Source organism: Hipposideros armiger, unplaced genomic scaffold, assembly GCF_001890085.2.
Source record: "Hipposideros armiger isolate ML-2016 unplaced genomic scaffold, ASM189008v1 scaffold_66, whole genome shotgun sequence".
Classification (NCBI taxonomy): Eukaryota; Metazoa; Chordata; class Mammalia; order Chiroptera; family Hipposideridae; genus Hipposideros; species Hipposideros armiger.
The window spans coordinates 3,183,061-3,204,324 of record NW_017731416.1 but is presented as its reverse complement, the minus strand read 5'-3'; the positions used below and the strand labels follow the sequence as shown (position 1 = coordinate 3,204,324).

At 53.5% G+C, this 21,264-nt stretch overlaps 2 protein-coding genes across 4 annotated transcripts; one reads left to right on the top strand and one right to left on the bottom strand.

The window, feature by feature from the left end:
* Nucleotides 1-267: 267 nt before the first annotated feature.
* Nucleotides 268-3,941, top strand: SOWAHA (sosondowah ankyrin repeat domain family member A). The gene has a single exon (XM_019642146.1). It carries the CDS (start codon nucleotides 749-751, stop codon nucleotides 2,411-2,413), a length of 1,665 nt encoding a protein of 554 aa, XP_019497691.1. The 5' UTR covers nucleotides 268-748; the 3' UTR covers nucleotides 2,414-3,941.
* Nucleotides 3,942-9,394: 5,453 nt separating this feature from the next.
* On the bottom strand, nucleotides 9,395-17,693 carry SHROOM1 (shroom family member 1). 3 transcript variants are annotated; one of them, XM_019642279.1, is made up of 8 exons: nucleotides 16,874-17,693; nucleotides 12,086-13,066; nucleotides 11,939-11,994; nucleotides 11,509-11,733; nucleotides 10,733-11,305; nucleotides 10,504-10,645; nucleotides 10,132-10,404; nucleotides 9,395-10,050 (listed from the first exon to the last, which is right to left on the bottom strand). In XM_019642279.1, exons 1-8 carry the CDS (start codon nucleotides 16,898-16,900, stop codon nucleotides 9,718-9,720), a joined length of 2,610 nt encoding a protein of 869 aa, XP_019497824.1. In that variant the 5' UTR covers nucleotides 16,901-17,693; the 3' UTR covers nucleotides 9,395-9,717. The 3 variants fall into 3 exon arrangements, with proteins under 3 accessions (XP_019497824.1, XP_019497825.1, XP_019497826.1); XM_019642280.1 differs by having other exon boundaries at nucleotides 11,509-11,718; nucleotides 16,874-17,691; XM_019642281.1 differs by lacking the exon at nucleotides 16,874-17,693 and adding an exon at nucleotides 16,258-16,864.
* Between the last annotated feature and the right edge of the window lie 3,571 nt (nucleotides 17,694-21,264).

Here is a 21,264-nt window from a genome sequence, read left to right as displayed (position 1 = left end):
AAATCTGATGTGAAAATGTATTATTTTATCATGAGAAAATTGCTTTTTGCAAGTCTCTTCTAAGCCTCGGGTAACATACGTTGCCACCCACAGCAAATTGTCTTTGCTGCGAATTTCGTGAAGTATGAAAGGCAATCGCCTATTGGAGAGGTACTGATGATCTTTTTTAAAAAATTGCTTTTAAGTAATCGCCCAGTATTTTTGTGGTGGTTAAATATTTCTTAAAGGAATAAAAATCCTAGCCGCGGGGGTCGGCCGCGGCATCCCGGGGGGAACACACCCCCTAGCAACCGGAGCCGAGCTGAAGCACCGCACTGCGCCTTTAATTCCCTGATTGGGGGCGGTGGTGGAGGATTTCCGCTCCCCCACCGCCCTGGTGGCAGCTGTCACCTGTAAGGCGAGCGCCGAACGCAGGGGATGGAGCCCGGCGCCCATTGGACAGAATATAGAGACGGAAACCTATCCCGAAGACGCGGGGCCCGGCGGCGCGGCGGCGGTGGGCGCGCGCCCCGGCCCCCAGCGCCTTCCTCCGGGAACCTCCCGGGCCCTGCGGCGCGGGCGTGACCGAAGTCCGGCTTGGGGGACACGCCCGACCGACCTCGGCGGATACTGCCAGGTGAGCCTGGCCGAGGCGGACGCGATTCCCGGAACCTCCGCCCCGGCGCCGCGACATCCACCTGCCCCGGCCGCTGGGAACCGAGGGCCGGTGGGAAGGGGCGCCCGCTCCCCGGCGGCGCGGGGACCGACCATGGCGCTCGCCGCGGCCGCCGCGGCCGCCGCCGGGGTGAGCCAGGCGGCCGTGCTGGGCTTCCTGCAGGAGCACGGCGGCAAGGTGCGCCACTCGGAGCTGCTGAGCCGCTTCAAGCCGCTGCTGGCCGCCGGCGACCCGCGCGGCCGCGCCGCCCGCAGGGAGCGCTTCAAGCAGTTCGTCAACGATGTGGCGGTGGTGAAGGAGCTCGACGGCGTCAAGTTCGTGGTGCTGAGGAAGAAACCGCCGCCGCCCTCCTGCGACCCCAGCACCCCTGGGGCACTGGCCTCCCCATCCGAGATCACTTCAGGCTCAGACGGGGAAGCCGCCGCCCCGGGGGCTCCGTCCTTGGCCTCGGCGCAGCGGCCAGCGGGAGCCCCTGCGGACCCGGCGCCGCCGTCAGAGCCGCAGCACACCCCCGGGGCTCCGGCCTCTGAGCCCACTCAGCCGACTGGGGAGCCGTTGATAGGCGCGGCCCAGAAGTCAGGGGCGCCCTCCAGTTCCCGGCTTCCAGCCTTTGAGACAGCCCAGCCCACCGAGGGCCGCTCCGCAGACGTGGCCCCGTCGGAGGCAGCCGTGCCCCGCGCAGGGCCGCCGAACCCGGAATCAGGGCCTGGGGCGCCGCCAGGGCCGCCGCCACCCGCTGGGCGCGCGCCTCCGCAGAAGCCCTGCATGCTGCCGGTGCGCTGCGTCCCCAGCCCCGCGGCGATGCGGATCCGGGCCGAGGAGCAGGGCCTGCGCCGGCAGCTGTCGGAGGAGCCGAGCCCGCGGGACTCCCCGCTGCCGCTGCGGCGGCTCTCGGTCGAGGAGACTGGTTTGGGCCTCAGCCTGGGCCCGGGCCGCTCCCCGCACCTGAGGCGCCTGTCGCGTGCCGGCCCGCGCCTGCTGAGCCCCGACGACGAGGAGTATCCCCCCGCGCCGCCGCCGTCCCCCGTGCCCCTGGAACCGGCCGAGCACGAGTGGCTCGTGCGGGCGGCCTGTGGCCGCTGGAACCACCAGCTGCACGTACTGCTGCTGCGCCACAGCGCCCTGGCGGCCAAGCGCGACTTCATGTCTGGCTTCACGGCCCTGCATTGGGCCGCCAAGAGCGGCGACAGCGAGATGGTGCGGAAGCTGCTGGAGGTCGCGCGCAGTGGGGGCGCGCCAGTCAACGTGAACGCGCGCTCACACGGCGGCTACACGCCCCTGCACCTGGCCGTTCTGCACCGCCACGAGGAAGTCGCAGTGCTGCTGGTGTGCCTGGGTGCACAGGTACACGTGCGCGACCACAGTGGGCGGCGCGCCTACCAGTACCTGTCGCCAGGCGCCTCGTATGCGGTGCGCCGTCTGCTCGGCGACCCCCGCCTGCAAAGCTCTACGGAACCGGATGCGACCTGGGGTGGTAGTGGGAGTCACGCCCGGAGCCCAGTGCAGGTGGCCGCCACCATCCTCAGCTCCACCACCAGCGCGTTTCTGGGTGTTCTAGCCGACGACCTGCTGCTCCAGGAAGCGGCACGAGGCTGGAGGAAGACGACGATCACCTTCAAGTTCTTGAGTGCGTCGCCCATTGTTCCTCATAAAAAAACAAAGATTCGAAGTGGCCTGCCAGCCTTTTCAGAATTCTCTCATCAGCCCACTCCGGGGCCTTTCGCTGGTCTAATGTCCAGCCTGTCCCCTACAAACTGACAGTCCCTGAGGCTACGGCTTGGTTGAGGCTACCGGGCCTGCCCCTCACTGTCTAAGCCTACCCAAGACGGCAGCCCAACCCCTTCGGCTCCATCCAGTTTCCAACTTTGTCCATTGCAGCCTGTTTTACCCAGGTGGGCCTATGCCTCCAGCTTTTGTCTGAAGCTTGACCTGTCTCCAGAGACGGGATTCAAGATCTCACTGAGAGCCTCCTATAAAGGACTCCAGAAGTCAGGCTTGAATTTTGGAGGAGACTTGAAATTTAGGATCAAAGGTTAAGGGGCGGCAGCTGGTCTGGTCCCTGAATGAGTTAACCCAATGCCTGCATCTGTACACTCCCAAGCCAGAACTAGTTGCAAGGATCTCTTTAATTATTGTGTGATGTTGGATAGTTGTTAGCTTTAAGATACCAGTGGCTTTATAATTTGATGCTTTTATCCTGTTTTTAAATTGAAATGAGGTAAAACAACTTTCATAATAACCTTCTGAAATTATATTTTTCCATTTTTAGGCAAAATGTTCAGACATTTTCAATCTTTTGCTAAATATTTTGGAATTCTATTTTTTAAAAAATAAGATGATCAAGAGCTAAAGGAAATTAATCCCAACCAACAAAACCCTTAAATGTCTATCTACCTCATTTTAGGCAACCAAGATTCTAGAGCCTTGAACACAGAATATGACTATTGTGAATGTAATTTCAGTTGTACTTTGAATGCCAGATATTAGGAAACAAGTGCATCTTGGGAGTAAAGATGATATAACAACAGAAGAGACATTTGGGCAAATACTTTTAATTTGTGGTTGTCTTTATGGTGAAATGTAAACATATGTCTCTGGCACTGGTGGGTGGCTATTTTAAACTGGCATGAATATTTAACTTTTAAAATTGTGATTTATTTGTGAATTGCACTGTTGTGCCATGTTTCTGAATCTGTGGTTTTCAAATCTGGCTGAGCCTTTCAGTGCAGTAGGTGAATATTCAAAGTTGGGCCACCATTCAAAAAAAGTGTCATAGCATTACACCAGAAAAATAATTGGTTAAATTGGAATGAATATAATTAAGAACCAATTATTTTATATGGAAGATCTGTACAAACAGAAATACTGATATCTATTTTAAAAAGCCATTGTAAAGCAAACAACTTATTCCAAAACTGCAAATGCAGAATCTCGTTGCTTGCTGACTTTAGAGGGTGACTTAACGTCTCTGGACCTTTGTTCCTGTCTGTAATTGAGAAGGTTTGTAGGTATTGCCAAGATTTCCCAGGTTCAACACAGTGTAATTACAATGACTGTTTTTGTGTTTTAAAGATGTGGAATTTATTGCTCAAACAACCTTTTTTATATCATATGGTGTTAATGCTCTGCTTTTGCAAATTGTGTTTGCATGTCATTAGTTATATCAAATAACATATGGGCTCCCCTCTCATAGAGATATCAGTGAAGCCTCTGAAATGATTTAAGGCAGTCCTTAATGCAATGTTTTGATTTAAGCAATGAAATAAAGTCTCCCTTAAAGGTTCTACAGCTCTTGCTACTGTGTTTTTCTTTTTTTTAAAGACTTTTATTGGGGAATTGGGGGGATGGGAACAGCTCTGGGGAATTGGGGAAGGGGAACAGACAAGTTGCTGTCGTTTTTTGTTCTTCAGTCTAGTTGTGGAGGACATTGCTTCACTGGCCCAAGTTGGCACCATCATTGCACTCTTCCTGGGCGAGGCAGATCAGTCGCTGGCTTCTGGACAGCCGCTCACGCTGGCTGCTGGCTACACACGGTAGCCCATGGCAGCCCACTGCCACAGGGGCAGCTGGCTGCTGGCTACACATGGTAGCCCATGGCAACCCACTGCCACAGGGGCTGCAGCCTACGCGGTCGCCGGCGACTCACAGCAACTCAGCTCCAGGTTGAGCTGTTGTTCAGCATCTTAGCTGTAGAGGGCAGTGTCACTGGCCCTCATATGTGGGATCCGAACCGGGGCCCTCTGGCATCCCAAGCCAGCTCTTAACCATCGCGCCACTCGGCCGGCCCTTTTCTTCTCTTTTTATCTGCTTAATTTCTTCTTTTCTCCTCATCCTTCTGCCACTTTCAAGCATTCTGTTACTGAAAGAGTCAGCCAAACTCAGGAGTCAACCAGACACAGATATGGTAGCCAAAAACTATAGATAATTAAGCCCTGAGCTAACCTTTCCCACCTTTCTTGCCTGGAACTGTAGCTAAGCTGCATAAATTATTTTTAAATGCAAATTAAAATCTTTTCTGCAGAAAAATTCTGGGAGGCAATAATTATAGCAATCTGAGTAGCTGAAGATCTAGAAGACAAATAAAATATTAGCGATTTCCCATGGTAAGAGAGCCTTGACTGAGACAAGGTAACAAAGGTCATAAACACAGGTATGACCTACCTTGAGAAAGATCAATATCTAAACCAGCAAGGTAGTAATAACAGTAACTAATGTTTATTGCATACTTAAATCAGAGGAAGGTTACCTGAACTGCCAGAAGAGAATCTTTGTGTTTCAAAAGGGTGTGTGTAAGCCTTCCAAGTGAGGTAAAACATTTAGCAAGAGTTTAGGATCAATAAGCCAAAACTCAGGAGTTAGAAACCATTGCTTGTTCCTTGAAGGCCAAGACTTTCTGAAACTATAAGGTAAGTTAGTAGGAAATTATGGTTTGATGTACGTATGGGAAGTTTTCAAAAGCCATATATCGCCTAACAGGAGGTACACCTCTGGAAGGGTATTTCCAACAACTGATACAAAAAATAATTGTTTATAAGTTAAGGCAATTTAGCTGGTAAGAATTGTCACCGGGAAGAGAATCACTCCTTTTAATGGGGGAGAAGTTAATTGTTGGTGTAGATACGTGTGAGTCATATCCAGAGCAATCTTTTAGAGAAAGTTTTACATTTCCTTCAAAGGAGGTTGGAGGTAGTTCTTGAGCATGCCTCACCTAATGGAGACCAGGGGGTGGGTAATGCATACATACCTGTGTTTATTAAGTGCTAGGCACAATTCTAAACACTTGGCAGGTATTAAGCACAACCTTATAAGGTATGTACTGTTAGTATCTTGATTTTAAAGTGAGGAAACAGGGCCGGCCAAGTGTCACGTTGGTTAAGAGCTGGCTTGGGACGCCAGCTCTGAGCAGCAGGCCCCCGGTTTGGATCCCACATGAGGGCCAGTGACACTGCCCTCTACAGCTAAGATGGTGAACAACAGCTCAACCTGGGAGCTGGGCTGCCGTGAGTCGCCGGCAACAGCATAGGCTGCAGTGAAGCTGCAGTGGGCTGTCATAAGCTACCTGTGTGGCGGGCAGCCAGCATGAGCAGCCTGGCAGCTGGTGTGAGCTGTCAAGAGCCACTGTGAGGGGCTGTCCAGAGACTGGCAACCGATCTGCCTCGCCCAGGAAGAGCGCAATGATAATACCAACATGGGCCAGTGAAGCGACGTCCTCCACAACTAGACTGAAGAACAAAAGGACAGCAACTTGTCTGTTCCCCTTCCCCGACTCCCCAATAAAATCTTTTAAAAAATAAAAATAAAAATAAATAAGTTGAGGAAACAAAGCGTGGAGGAGTTGTAAGTAACTTGTTAAGTATCAGAGGCTGGATGGCATCCTGTGCTCTTCGCATTACAATGTCCTGTTGCAGCAAAGCAAGGTGGTCTCAATCTCAGCCCTTTGCTCCTTTAGTGCTCTTAGGCCAGTCACCCAATTCTCCAAGCACCATCTCCCTTTTGCGCCATCTCCCTTTTCTATGGGACACGACTGGCAGTACCTATCCTACAGGCTGTGGGGAGAGGAGCATAGGGAATAAGTACGTAGAGCACTTTGGGGGCTGCAGTACCAACCTGAAATATTACCAGAGGTGCCAAGTTGGTCCTATGGGGTATCTGGCTGCATTCCAAAACCAAATAGCTCTGATTTGTAACTTTGCTTTACAAGAAAGATCACCATTCTTTTACCATGTTAGTAATTGTATACATAAATAACGATCGACTGCTAGAAAAAACGTATTCCCACAAAAGGAAAATTATTCCATATTCTGTATGTAATACTTTAGTTCAAATAGATAAAACCATGTCTTGCTTAATTCACATTCTTCTAGAATCCCTACTCTCACCTGTTAGACCTAAACAATGGTCATTCACCTCTCACCAGTTATAAAGCTAGGCCCACCCAGGACATGAATTCTCCCCCATTTTTTGCCTTTTCCTAGAAGTTATTTGACCTTTGTAAATGTTTGCGTAAACAGGCTTTATTGTTCTCCAAGTAGTTGTTTGCCTTGCATCTCTGTCCTGGCCTCACTATTCCAGAACTGCCACACCTCTGGACTTCAACCCTGAAGCACAGGTGGCCTCAGATGTGACTGCAGGGAAGTGGAAAGAAGGAAGAGAGAGAAGGGTAGATAGATGCAGACCTATCCTCCAAAGGAGGGAGGGGGAGAGTCCTCCTGGTAGAAAGTTGGTGCTGATTTAAATTTCAAAGACAACAGGTAGACCCCAAAGTGACCTGCAGGCAGGCTGTGACAGTAAAACTACAAGGTCTTTGAGAGGGAGGACTGCTTTATAGCAATTTCTGTCCCCACCCCCTAGACCCCTCTTTCACCTGCCCACTCTGCGGTCCTCAACCACCGTTGACCTAAATTCCCTCTTAAGCTTCTGATTTACATGTGAAGGAACAGCACTGCGATTTGTCGCTGTGAGGATCTCCAAGGTTTTCGCCAGCCGCTTGCGGAGGTAGCTGCGTGCTGTGCGAAGCAGGCTGTCCAAGGCAGATTGCGCGAGAGTTTGGGGCATGCAGAACATTGCTTCCCTATTCCTTTTCCAATTTGCTGTCTGAAGGTAAAAAGTACACTAATTACATCCATATTAGGAACAGCAGCGGGGGCGGGGTGAAGAGAGCGGGGGAGGCGGCCACGGGCCTGCCTGTTGCCCAGCAACCACCTCAGCAGCAGCGGGCCCTCTGCAGAACCAGTGGGCACTGCTGTGGGCAGCGGGACTGGGGAGGAGGGGGGGCGGGGAGGGAGTCGAGCAGGCAAGGGCGCAGGCGGCTTCAGGAGGTGGGGGTTAGAAACCCCAACAGAGACCCACGAAACTCTCTGTTCCACCCTGGGGAGCTAAGTAAGGCTTGTTTTGGTACTGATACTCGAGATCAACAGCCCCCCCGCCTCCCTCCTCCACTTCTCATTAACCAACAACAAAGGAAAGCGAGCCAGCCTTCCCGGGGCTGCCTGGATAGAATTGCTTTCCGACAAAAAAAATAAAAAATACAAAATAAAAAAGCCCAGCCAGCTTTCAGGCGCAGCAAGGCCAATAAAAGGCCCTGTAGCTCGCCCGGAGGGCCTGGTAGCTGGGGAGGCTCGGGGTGGTCCACTGCAAGTAGCACCACCTTCCAGCATAAGGAGAACAGTGCCCTCTGCTGGCAGTATCTAAGAGGGCGGCATTGACCCAGCTTCTGGATCCTGCAAAGGTCTTACTTAGTTTGTGGTGCCAATACCGAACACCTATGGTGAGATCATGCTTGCCCTCTGAAGGAATAACGGTGTGGAAGGGAGATAAACTAGAGCAGGAGAAAGGCAAAGGCAAGATGTAAGGACCGGTGCAGGAGGCGTGGCCCTACTTTGGTGGCTCCCCTGATCTGGTAGTGACAACCACAGAAGCCTCATATTTCCCCATGGAAAAACCCAGCACAGAACCAAAGTGCAGTTTAACGGTACAATGGCAGACATTGCTCCCCATGCCCAGGCCTAGGAATGCTTTGTCTGAAACACACAATTTCCACTGGCCTAATGGACCCGGTTAAGTGTGTTTCTAAGAATATCACAATGGGAGAATGTGATGAGGGCTGTGCAAGGCAAAAGGCAGAAATAAGTATCAGTAGATTCCACCCAGAACGCGTCTGAAAGCAAGCTGCCCTACTAGGCTGAGGACCTTGGAGCAGAGGCCCTGCTCCAAGCATAATGTTAGAACCTGTAACTGGCTCAGCAGGACCCCCATATGTTTTTCATAAAAAGGCACAATGTCGGCATTGTTCTGTGCTCAATAGCGCAACTGTTATAACTAATGCTTTTGCTATGAATACAACTATTTAAAATTCCCAACCAGTTGCACTTAGTGACAATACACATCAGAAAACAAGCCCAGAAGCAGAAATTTCTTACTTTGGGGTCAGTTGGCTTTAAATACACATACACATGCCTTTTCATGTGCCCAACTTCCAAAAATACACTGAATGTTTGCATGAACAATTGTTCTTGTCCCTGGTGTTTGCAGCTACAAAGACCAAAGCAGATTTTCACACATGTACTTGAGAACTTAGCATTGATTCTGTGTACACAGGGCCCATGAAGAGCAGAGTGGAGTACATGTTCTATGTTTCATACACCTCCAGTCCCTAACTCTCCACTACCAACCCCAATCCTCCCCCAGATTAGCATCTGCAGCACATAGGGGACACACCTTTCTAGGTCCTCAGCCCTTACCTAATAGGACTCCAGGTCCCCCATGCCTCACCCCCTACTGGGGTCTCCAAAGGAGAGTGGGATAAACTCTTTTGATAACATAATTGGAAGAAAGTTCTTTGTGGGCCTTGGAATGTCCCCAAATGTCCAAGTGTACTGAACCCATTGTCCATTTGGGGAATTTCCCTATCCCTTTTGAGTCTTGAAGGGAGACAGTACCACACTTCCACTACTGAGATTGGGGACTTGGGTAAAACCAGCAAAGGAGACCTGGACTCAACCAATCGGGTCTCAGCTTTTGTACTGATGCAGTCACCAGAACAGTTAGGGAATACTGGTGGCAGTGGAATTGAGGGCCCAGCATCCCCTGGTCTCTCCTGTTTTCAAGTCTGGTTCTCCAGGCTTCCTTAGTGATTTCTCCAGCAAATGCCTCTTCTGCTGTAGTCAGGCAGGGTTGGCATCTGTAGTCTGTAAACAAGATCCCTCCCCCAAACTATGTTCCAGGTGACATACACACTTCTCACATCAATTTTTATTGAGAAAAAAAAGTTGCATAAGTTGAAGTGCTTCTCTGACTAGTCTCCTCTCCCTCCAACCAACCCTGATTGAGCCCCTCTCATCACAAAAAGGGGGAATACTGCAGTTTAAAAAATCCATAAATTAATTACCAAATAATACACAAGTCTTGGGTGAGGTCACATGACAACACTTGGGAGAAGTATCCTGGGAAGGCCTGGCCTGGGTCATCCCCACCCCAAAGGAAAAGCACCGAATAAACCAGCATCACCCCCAGTTGCATGTGTGAGAGGTAGGGGCAATGCTCCCAACCCTCACCGCCTGTAACTAAATGAGGGAAGGGGGGCAGGTTGGTTTATCGGGAGGATGGGTGCCTGGGGACCAGGCAGGTCTGGGAGAAGGGGGATGATGGCCAAGGTCACTCCTGATGACGTCCAGTTGGTCCTGAAGGAGCCGGACTCGCTCATCCAAGCTGCGCTGCTGGGCCAGGACCGCTGCCTTGCCAGCCAGCAGGGCACAGTAGGTGCGCAGCTCCTGGGCAGGCAATGCCTGCACCAGCACCTCCCGAAGGGCCCGTTCGCGCCGCGCTACGTGTTCCTTCAGCTCCCTGGCGTCCTCCTGCTGCCTCTTCAGGAGCCCGAGTCGCTGCAGCAGAGAGGCCTGGAGCCGCAGGGACAGGGTACTGTAAGCGGGGAGACAGCACCTCGCCGACCGGCTCTCCCGCAGCCTGAACCCCTTTACCTGCTCTTCAGGGTCGTCGGCGGCGGTCGTCCGGGCCAGGGCACGGCGCACACGGGCCAGGCGACTGCCCAGCAACAACAGGAGGCCAAGTACGCGCTCCAGGTCGGCCATGAACCGGCTGAACCGCTCTAGTTCGCGGGGTGCACAGGCCTGGCCTACTGCGGCCTCCAGGGCAGCACCGCGCCTGGCCCAGGCCTGGGCTGCCTCCTGTAGCTGTTCCTGCTCTGCCTGAAGGTCCCGCAGCATCTTTTGGAGGAGGTCTGCTAGCTCCACCTACAGGGAGATAGATACTTAAGTCGGGGACCTCTGACTTCTCAGCCCCTATTCTGAGATCTTGCCCCATCCTGCCTCCACCAGCCCCACCACACTCACTTTCTTAGCTTGCATGCTGTTATTTGGCTCGGGGAGACCCTGGCCACATGACTGGTCAGGCACAGGGTGGGTGGTAAGATTTTCAGGCCTTCTTTCCTCCTGAGAAGTTGGCAGGAGCTGGGTAGAGCTAATTAGACAGGACCTGGGGACAAAGCCAGAGCTCCCTGGGTTGTCCTGCCCCAGAATGCAGGGGCTTAGAATCCGGAGTCCCCTGGTGCCCCTCACTCACCCTGACTCAGAAGTACTAGCAGCCTCCTCTCCAGCCTCCCCACAGGCTGGCCTCATTGCAGCCCAAACCTCAGCTAAAGGAATCAGCCCATCCAGCAGGTCCAGGGGTGGCTCTGGGCTGGGATAGGAGGTGAGCGTGTCACTCAGAGAGGGATCCAGTCTGGCCAGCTCCTGAACCAGCTCCTCGAGACGTGGACTGGGCCAAGTTGGCCTGGAATCAGGTTGGCCAGTGCCCCAAGCCAGGGCAGTGTCATCAGGAGGCCCTGGGGTATCATTGCTTGCAGGTCCCAGGGCATCAACTGAGAGAGGTTTGAGGGGGTCACTCTCTGCAGCTGAAGGGGTGTCAGTCATCAGCTGTCCAGTGGAGTCAATGGTTGGGATGTTACCATTTGCAGTGCCAGGGGCACTACAGCATGTGGGCCTGGAGACACCCACAGAACCGTTTATTCCCTGCCAGCAGTCATCTGCCCCTGCAGTCTCTGGGCGCTCATGGAGGGGGTGCTCTGGAGGGACTGTAGACTGGTTAGGCCTTTGTCCCAAGCCAGCTCCATACTGCGGGTCAGAGGCATGGACACTAGAAGTGGAAGAGATGCTGAATCAGAAAAAGCTCTGGCCAAAGACCAGTGTTGGTCTCGAAGGGCCGCCTGCCCCCACCCTCACCCCATCACCTGGGTTCCCAGGCTCCAGCTAGGAGAGGGTTCCTTGACCCCCCAGTGTTTTGTAGCTGTATATGGGAAGAGGGTGTCTTGCTGTGCTTGGAAGCAAAAGGAAATTCACCTGGTTGGGAGCCCCGGGGAGTCATGGGCGTCTGGAGGTGATCTCATTCCGACCAACATGGCTTCTTCCAGGAAAACTTCATCACCAGGAAGGGAGGCGAGCCGGGAAGGCACAATGCAGGTCTCTGGGCCCCTATGGTCACAGTCAGTGGCGATGCTCTGGAGGCCCTCTGTAGGACACACCACTGCGGCTTCCATCTGAGTCAGGAACCTGGGGGCAGAGACTCTGCACTGACCACAGTGACCAGGAGGGAAGCTCTTAGTGCTGCACCAGAGAGACGGTAAGGTGTTGGGGGGCAGGGTGCTAGGGGATGTGGTCTGTAAAAGACAGAGTCAGAAGGCTCAGAATGACGGTAAGTGGGAGACCCTTTCTTTTTCTGGGCAAGAGCTATGAACGCGGCCTCCTCCCAAGAGTGATCCATGTCTCTCACCTAGAATTTTTGGTCTGAAACAATGATCTGGGGGGTTCTACTCCTTGGGGAACGGCCTGGAAAGGAAAACAGTGGGATGAAATGTGACTCGAGTTTTCAGTCTTCCAGATGCCCCCACCTCAAGCCTGTAGCCCTTCTCTTTCATACCTGGACAAGGGGCATGGCCCCTCCTGGGCCTCCCCAGGGACCCAAGCCTTCCCCTGAAGCGCTCCTGCGAGCAGGCCTGTAGGTTTTGTCGAGCTTCAAGGACCAGGGTACAGGGTCCTCTGTTCCTCGGGGCAGCCATCTGATCTGGTGACCTTCGAACTCTGCCAAGACCTGATGCTGCGATTCCTTGGGCTCGGGCCTGGAGAGGCCAGAGCTGGAGCAGGCCCCACCCGAGTGTTCCCCTGCCAACCCACCGCCCCGACCCACGCGATCCAGCTTCCCTGGCTCCGAAAAGCACCATTTCTGCTGCTGGTTGGCAAGGCGGCCGCAGCCGGCGGTTCCTGGCGTGGGAGCCCCGGAGCGCGCTGGCTCCCCTTCCCCGCCCGCGTGGCCAAGCGAGGCAGAGCGCGGGTGCACGGCAGGGGGCCGTGCAGGGGCCGCGGGCCGCAGACGGGCGGGCAGGCTCATGCGGAGCTCCTTGCGCTGGAAGGACGTCTCCCGGAGCACTCGCCGCTGCGCGCCCTGCAGCCGCTGGCGGTAGGCGGCCCGCGAGGCCGGTGGGCTGGGCGGTTCTGCAGCCCGTGCTGCAGCCTCAGCCTCGGCGGCCAGCGCATACAGCAGCGGGGTGGCCTGACGGCTGAGCGGACCCTGGACCCCCTGAACCTGTGGGGGACGCGGCCCACTGCGTGCAGCTGCCGCGGACCAGGGCTGCGGGGAGGTGCGAAGCGTGGCGGCGGCGGGCGGGGCGGGGACCGGGCCGCCCCACACCACTCGCACGTAGTCCCAGTCTAGGTACGGAAGGAGGTCTGTCCCCGGCGATGGTGTGCGCGGCTCAGCACCGCCCGAGGCCGTGGAGAAAGAGCTATAGGCCGAGTCGGCGCGCGCAGAAAGCCGCCGCAGGTCTAGGCTGCGCGTGGACGAGGCTGGGGAGGCGCGGTCGCCCCCAGCACCCAGGGCCTCCATGGCTAGCTCCGTCGAGGCCTGGAAGAAAAAGATGGGGTTATGGGTGAGGAGCTCAGGGAAAGGGTTAGGGCAGTCTGCTTGCCCCACCGACATGGACAGCCAGGGGCTTACACATCTCCCTGGTTCCCCGGTCTCATGCGCTGGCATTACCCCCCAGGTCAAGGATGGCATGGGCAGTAGGACCAGCTCCACAGAGCAACTCTGGAGGTTGAAAGCCTCAGCTCAGAAAGAAACTGGCGACTGGCCCATTCCCCACTGGGGCTCTCCTGGCTGACAGCCCCCCCACACACACACACACACACTATACCCTGGTTACCCGCTGGAGCTCTGAGAATGTACCCATGCTCCTTCCCTCCCCAACGCTGTCCCACCCAGGCTACTTCCTGAAGCTTTGTTAGCTTCTCCGTGTGATCTTTCCCTGATAAACAATGGTCAAGAACGTTCTGAGATCACAGGGAAGCCAAGCAAAGAGGAGAGAAAAGACCCAGGTCAGGTGGCAGAGGCAGCTTCCCAGCCTTACTCCCTCCCTCCGTGCCAGTTACATTCCAGGTGCTTTATATAAATATTTATCTTGCTCCTCCCAACGCCTATCTGCATTTGATAGATGAGGACACTGAGGTTCTGAGGGGAAAATGATTTGCCCAGGAGCACACAGCTGGTAAGAGGCAGAGCCCTGCCTGGAATCTGGGCCTGCCTCCAATCTCACTGCAGCCAGAATCAATTTCCTAGAAGCAAACCCTGCTGAAAACCAGTCCGACACCCCCCCTCCCCCGCCAGATGCCTGAAACCTCCAACGCAGCCCAAATTCCACTGTGGGAAACAGTCGCCTCCACCTTCCCTCAAGCTACTGGCAGATTCCAGAATAACACAGTCCCTGCTTCAGAGACTGCCTTTTGTCTAGGAATGACATGTTCACCCCCTCTTTGTCCTGCTACTCTTGTCCGCTGATAGGGCTCAGCTCAGAGGTCTCCTGACCTTTTGGGATCCCTACAGTGTCCTGAGCTGCCCCCATCACAGCACTCATCACCTGCATTGTAATTGTTGGCTTGCCTGTGACCCTCTTCCCATTCCCACCCTGAGCTTCCTGAGGACAGGCTCTGCACTTACTCATCTCTGGACCCTTAGTGTGTAGCATGTAGTTGATGTTAAAGAAATATTTGTTAAATGGCAAGGAAAGAACGACTTGCAATGAGTAGATGGGGGAGAAAGAAGAGGGCTTCTTTGCTAATGCCCCGTCTTCTCCCCTCCCTATTAATCTTTTCTGGGGAAGGGAACAGACTGGGTGAGGCAGTTGCCCCATGGACACTGACCAAGTTACTCATGCATTATTAGGAACCAAAAGAGCAGGGAAGCACAGCTTAGAGCAGCACTGGGCAGAAATCTGTACCTCCCCAGCACAGGGAGGGAGACAGAAGAGAGAAGTTGCGTGTGTGGGTGTGTGTGGGCCAGTGGTGAGAGCAGCTTTGAGTCTTGGGAAATTGGGGCATCCTATGGGCCAGCGGTTCTCAACATGTGGGTCGCGACCCCTTTGGGGGTAGAACGACCCTTTCACAGGGGTCGCCTAAGACCATCGGAAAACAAAAAGATATTTACATGACGATTCATAACAGTAGCAAAATTACAGTTATAGAGTAGCAACGAAAATAATTTTATGGTTGGGGGTCGCCACAACATGAGGAACTGTATTAAGGGGTCGCGGCATTAGGAAGGTTGAGAACCGCTGCTATGGGCTATGTGGCTTTTGGGGTAGGGTTGCCTTCCCAGAGCTGCTTGATGGGGAGTGCAGAGGAGGGTGGCCTGTAGCTGGGGTAGAAACTGAAAAGCAGGCTCATCTGAGCCACCTAGACACTATTTGGAGCTCAGAGTCACCCTCCACCCCTTTCCCTGAGGCAACAGATGCTACAGATTGCTGGGCAGGGCGGGTAGGGAAGTTAGTGGGAGAATATGGTGTTTCCCAAAAGGGAGAGGCAGTACCTGCAACATCCCCAGGAAGGGCTTTCCGTTGACCTGGGACCAAACCATCGTGACATCACCCACCTCAAGGCATCTTTATGCCCACTGAAGCCAGCCCTGAAGGTTGGGCCTCACACTCCAGCTTGGGGACCTCTTTGCAAGTGTTTCTACTCTCGGGACCTCAGGAAGGTAAGAAGCTACACTGAATAGTAGCCCTGCCCCTGGGCGGACAGTCACCTCCACCAGGAAACCCACCCGCTGCCCAGTCACTAGCCCCTCTCTTTCTAGCCTCTGGGCCTTGCTTGGGAGCACTGTTCACCCTGGCTAATGCCACCTATACCTGCCCATATTGGCCTACTGCGGGTACAGGCACGGGTGACTGTTCAAATACAAAGCTGTTTCCCCAAAAAAGGCCTTGAAAATTTGATCTTATTTGTGAGTTACTGTGTTGACAAAAGACTCAGAGTTCACTAAATAAAAAGAGCTTGAATGGATAATAAAAATGTGTGTACAGAATCGTGATATACTTGTCACCAGAATGAAAGAGCAAGAGAGGAAAAGGAGAGAAAGATGACTTCAGCATGCAGAGCTGGGGGTCTGGGAGGTGGAGGTGCCAGGCTCAGGAAGGAGGAAGCTGAAATGGGGAGTAGCCAAGGGGTCCAGTGCTCATTCAGTCTGGGGCCGGTGGGCTTAGCAGTGTTTGTGGCAAGTCTGGCAGTTGGGGAGTTAGGATGTGGGTCTGGACTTCAGCCGACAGGTTGGACCAGGCCAGCAGGCAAACCCAGGTTTTTAGTTAGAGGATGTTGGGGGAATAGATGAAGACAGCTTCCAGTGGGTAAAACCACACCAAGGCAACGGAAGCAGATGCAGGTAAGGTGACCAGAAAGGTGCACTACCTCACAGACCAAAAACTATTGGGAATTAAGTGGTACCTCTCTCAAAGACCACTTCACATCTGACCTTTCTGTGGAGAGGTTGTCCAGGCCACCCCTCCTGGATGGTCTTCCCTCAGTACTAGGCTCACTGTGGGGTGCTCCTGCACGGCAATCTCCTTGCCAGATTGAGTTTCTGGGACCTGGGCTGTGTCTTGAAAACTAGACCAGCTCTGGCTGGGCAGTCATTTGGGGAAGTCCCACGGCTTTCCCAGTACCCAGTGGTACCCAAATCTCCCAGAAACTCTCGCTCTGTGCGCTCAGGAAATGAGGGATGTTGGCGGCACTTGGGATAGGAGATCTCCGTGCTGTCGGACCGCGTACCTGGGCTTCAAGCTGCGAGCCCAGGCGCCAAAGGAGAGAGGCGCAGGCCTGGCGACCGCAGGGGGCGGCAGAGTCACGCGGTGTGGCGGGTGAGCGGGATCTCTGGGACGCTGGGAGAACGGATGGCCGCCGGCCCGCGCATTTCCCGACCTTTCCTGTGGGGTTCGCCGTCGGGGAGGGAGGGCTCAGAACGCAAGCTGGGGGGCAGCGCGATCCTGAGCGGGAGGGATCCGATTCTCCAGCAGTCTCGCGGCCGAAGGGTGAGAGCGGGATGGGGGTGGGGGGTGGGGGGTGTCGTGGAGTGAGACTTCCTGAGGGTTCTCGCCCCCCGAGCGCTCCCCGGGCAACTCCGGCCCCTCGGCGGGTCTGCGTCCTCCCCAACCCTCTGCAAAGAGCCGGGGCGCCTCCACTCGCGCAGACCAGCCTCGGCGCGGAGTCCACACCTCCAGACCCAACGGCGCATCGGCTGCTCTGCGGCCCTGCCGCCACCCCCGTCCCCGCCCCTCCTCGCCGCGGGGCTCGCCCTGCATTCTCCCGGGAAACCCGCCGCGGAACCCCTCGCCGCGCGATCCCGCCGTCCGGCCCCTGCCGCCTGGCCCCGCGCCTCGCCGCGTACCTGAGCTCCAGCCTGAGACGCGCTCATGGGCGCCCGCGGCCGCGCGGTGACATCAGATCCCCCGGCTCCGACTCCGGACCCCACCTCCAGGCTCTGGCTGCCGCGGGGGAGGCGCCACGTCCGGCCACCGGGGGCGGGAGCGCTGAGCGGCGGCGCTGATCCCGGGGCCGCCCGCCCTTTCGTAGTGTCCGCTCGCCAGTCTAGCCCTGGGCCCAGGGAGTGGACACTCGCTCCCCGCCGGGCACAGGCCTCTTGCTCCGGGCCGGAGAAGCTGGAGGACAGGGATAGGAAGGGCGACCACGGGGCTTGCCCACCGCCCGTTTCCTCAGAGCGCGTACTGCGCGGGCCCGGGCGGCAGCCCCCTCGGTGGGGAGGCCCAGCATGGGCCCTAAGGCCCAAGACGGCCACCCCTTTCCTTTAAAGCTTGGCCAAGAAACAGGCCCGCCCTGGGCTCATGCCTCTGTCCCTGTCCCTCTGAGCACCGTGCAGTTCGGATAGTAGTAACGGACCTCTTGACCAACTTTCCATTACCCCCATTTCCAAAACTCTTCCAGTTCTTCGACCCCACCGTGAGCTCTTTTGTCCCATTTTTGCCCCCGTTTCTTTCCATTTCTCCAACTACCCCGCATCGTCTAAGCCCTCCTGGCTAGCCACCTGGACCAGAGGGGGCACTCCTGACATGAGGGGTCAGCAGTGGGAACACTGCCCTCAGTGGGTCCTCCCGGTGCTGGACATATGCAGATCCCCTATGGCCTGGGGAGGGTTCACAGGCTGTAGTCTGGCTGTCAAGGTCCTCCCCTTTGGGGATCTCCCTCTTCAAAGAATGCTTTGCATTCATTTGCCACTGTGCTCCACCCCCTGCTATGTCCTCAGCCTCTCCTGCCTCCACTTTCCACACCTCCGTCCTATGAATACTGGTTCTGCCAAGAAATGCTCCATCCCTGGAAGGGGCTGGGAGCCCTTTGCTGTCAGGTCTCTCTCTTGTTGGTGTGGGCTACCCTCGCTCTTTCACAGAATCAGCATGCCTCAGGGCAGGGACCATGTCGCCCCATCATGGCATCCTTAGCTGATAAGGTTTGTGGGTGGGAATAACTGGGACCCAGAACTCATACCAGGGGTCAAGGCTGCAGATTTCTGGAGGCACAGGGAGCCTGGGGAACTCTGTCTTCTTGGGTCTTCTAGGTGGAGGCAGCAGGCACCTAAGCCTGGATTCTGATTGGTGCCCTTCTGGCCCTGCTCCTTCCAACACCGTCATGAGCAGCCATCAGCTTCAGCTGGAGCTGGGACTCTGGGCTCTAAGACAATGGCTCAGAAGCTCTTGCTTTGAAAGCCTGTCCTTTTAAGACCCTGATCCGTGTGGCTGGTCTCAGGGCAGTTTCACAGTAGAAGGAACACAACCAAAAGCAAACAAAAAGGCAGTCCAAAATGGCTCAAGTTTTTATTTTATATTTAAAAAACATATTTCTTGACAACCATGAAGTGGACACAGTGTCCACAAAAAATTTTATGACCCCACTCCCCTTCCTGCCCCCTCACTTCTCTTGCAGATGCTGCAGAAACTCTCTGCGTAACTCCCAGAAAACCAAAATCCTGCCCACCCACTTCTCTCCAGGTCTCTTCTGAGGAAGAGAAAACCAGCCCCTGACATCTGGAAGTTGGCCTGATACTGTCAGCTAGACCTGGGTGTTACTAAGAGCTGACCTGACACGCATAACCAAGGCTTTGGTGTTGTCCTGTTGCACCTAAACAATTTCACAGGACATTCACATCAGACAAGGCCCTTCTGTGACTAGGCTGAATCAAGACAAAAGCAAGACCACTCTGTAGTCAGATCTGAACACACACAAACCACGAACATTGTCCATGTCATCAACATGACCAAACATCTTTCTGTCCTGTTTAATAGTGAATGCTGTTTCTTAACCAATTGCAGCTTTTAGCTTCGCTCAAGTCACTCCTCTTTTTTTTTTTTTAGCTGAGCCATCCTACCACCTGTTGGCAGCTCAGTGGCAACTCCGCTCTGGCTGGACTCGAACCGCTGTTGCTCAGAGCTCAAACCCTTGAGAGAGCTCTTAACCAACTGAGCCACTCGGCCGGCCCACTCCTCTTTCTTGATAAGATTTATTAACATACCCAGTCATAGAATTGTTCTTGCTTTCTGACAGCGTCCAACACGAGGAAAAGTCCTGCTCCTTCAGTTCTCTCCAAAACCACTAACATAAGCCCAAATCCTATAAGTCCTTTCTAACACGCTTTTATCGAGATGCCCATGGTCCCCCATGCTGTGTGTTCCCCCGCATTGTAACAAGCAATAAACCCAATTTGTAACTGCAGTATCTTCCTGATGGTCTGGGTCTGGAGGGCATTGGCATTTCATATCTCTGTATTACAAAACCCCAAAGAATCTTGGAGGAGAATAAGGGGAAGAAACTGCTGCAAAGCTGGAGCCCCCTTTAGTGGCCATGGAGAGGATGGAGGCATGCACATACTTACGTTTTTCTACTGCTTAAAAAGACAGATACCTGTGCTCCCCAGTATCTCAGTACTTCCCCAAGCCTGGGAGAGTTCTGGTAAAGAGCCCTGTAGGTGACAGAGCTTACCCAGGGTTAGAACCATAGACCTCCATGTTCCCAGCCAGCCCCTATCCGATGCGTGGGAAGGTGGTAGGTCTCCATTGCATGTGATTTGGCACTTGTAACCTGAACTGATGACAACATACCAAAGCACCTGCCCACCTCACAAGTCTCTGGTTTCTGGCTTTGGTGCCCACTCTCTCTCTGTTGGATTTAGGTGGCATGATGTGACAATGGCTTGATTGCTAAAGACCACCTCTTTGCTGCTGGGCACTGTGCTAAATGCTCTACTTACCTTTTTAACCGTTATTCCTGAGACTTAATTAAATATCTTGTCAAAGTCAAGTGGCTCATAATCAGTACAGGCAAAATTTAACCCCATGATGGCTGATTCCAAAGGCTGTTTTCACATGACTAGTGAAAAGAATTGCAAGACGTGGGTGTCATGCAGCCTTCGTCAGAGAGCAGGATTTGTACTTCAGAGTGAGCAGGGCAAGAAAGCAAATGGGCAAGAGGAGAAGTACGCAACAGCAAGACCCCAATCACGACTTCCCCCTCTCTGTGTGTCCTCAACAGGCTGACATATGCCTGGGCTGTGTCATATATGGTTTCCAGGGGTCTGTTGTAAAGGGCTTGTAAAAACATTTCTTTCCATTGGTACCTTTTCAAGGTGTTTTGCACCTTGATTTTGTATTTGAAGTTATTCAAGTTTTTTTTTAACGTTATTCAGGTTATTTGAAACTATTCAAGTTATTTAAGTTCATTTAATATCAGCACATAGAGCTGTGTCAGTCTTTGTAACAGGAGCATAGTCATCCATTGCATGGGCATAAATAAATTGGTTTATTTAACCCAACCCCCAACTGAGGGACACTTAGGTTAGTCCAGTCTTTTGCTATTATTAATCCTGTAATGAATATCCTTGGTCACATATTTGCTCACATTTGTAAGTCTACTTGTAGGATAAATTCCTAAAAGATGAAGTGAAAGAGGATCTTTCAGTGTCATCCACCCCAGCTGACACCATATGGATCAGAGAAGAACCACCAAACCTAGCTTTTCCTCAAGAAAGTTCTGACCCTCAAAATCATGAGCAAAATAATTATAAATGTGCAAGCCACTAAGTTTTACGGTAGCTTGTTATGCAGTAATGGATCACTGTAACAGGGTATGTAAATTTTTAATTTTGGTTGATACTGTCAAATTTCTTACAAAGAAGTTACAGAATTTACATTCTCATCAATATATGAGCCCATTTCCCTGCGTCCTCACTAACAAAGCACATTATCAAACTTTTGATCTTTGAAATCTGAATGGTGAAAATGTCTCACTGTTTTAATTTACATTTGTTTAAATAAATGAAATTGCACATCATTTTGAACACTTTAAAGCCATTTGTATTAACATCTGTGATCTGTCCATTTCCTCTGCCAATTTTTCTATTGGATTATTAGTCTTTTTCTTTTTTTAAAAAGATTTTATTAGGGAATTGGGAGAGGGGAACAGTGTTGGGGAATCGGGGAAGGGGAGCAGACAAGTTGCTGTTCTTTGGTTCTTCAGTCTAGTTGTGGAGGACGTCGCCTCACTGGCTCATGTTGGTATTATCATTGCGCTCTTCCCAGGTGAGGCAGATGGGTCACTGGCCTCTGGACGGCCGCTCACAGCAGCTCTTGTCAGCTCACACCGGCTGCTGGCCACTTACACTGGCTGCTGGCCACTCACGGTAGCTTATGGCAGCCCACTGCAGCAGGGGCTGCAGCCTACACCGCCACCGGCGACTCATGGCAGCCCAGCTCCAGGTTGAGCTGTTGTTCACCT

Bases quoted from the DNA above. Each gene is read 5' to 3' on its own strand.
- SOWAHA (XM_019642146.1), top strand. From the start codon at position 749: ATGGCGCTCGCCGCGGCCGCCGCGGCCGCCGCCGGGGTGAGCCAGGCG.
- SHROOM1 (XM_019642279.1), bottom strand. From the start codon at position 16,900: ATGAGCGCGTCTCAGGCTGGAGCTCAG. The intron at 13,067-16,873 runs GTACGCGGCGAG...TTTTTCTTCCAG, and splicing joins CGTCTCAGGCTGGAGCTCAG to GCCTCGACGGAGCTAGCCAT. The intron at 10,405-10,503 runs GTGAGTGTGGTG...ATCTCCCTGTAG, and splicing joins ACAGCATGCAAGCTAAGAAA to GTGGAGCTAGCAGACCTCCT.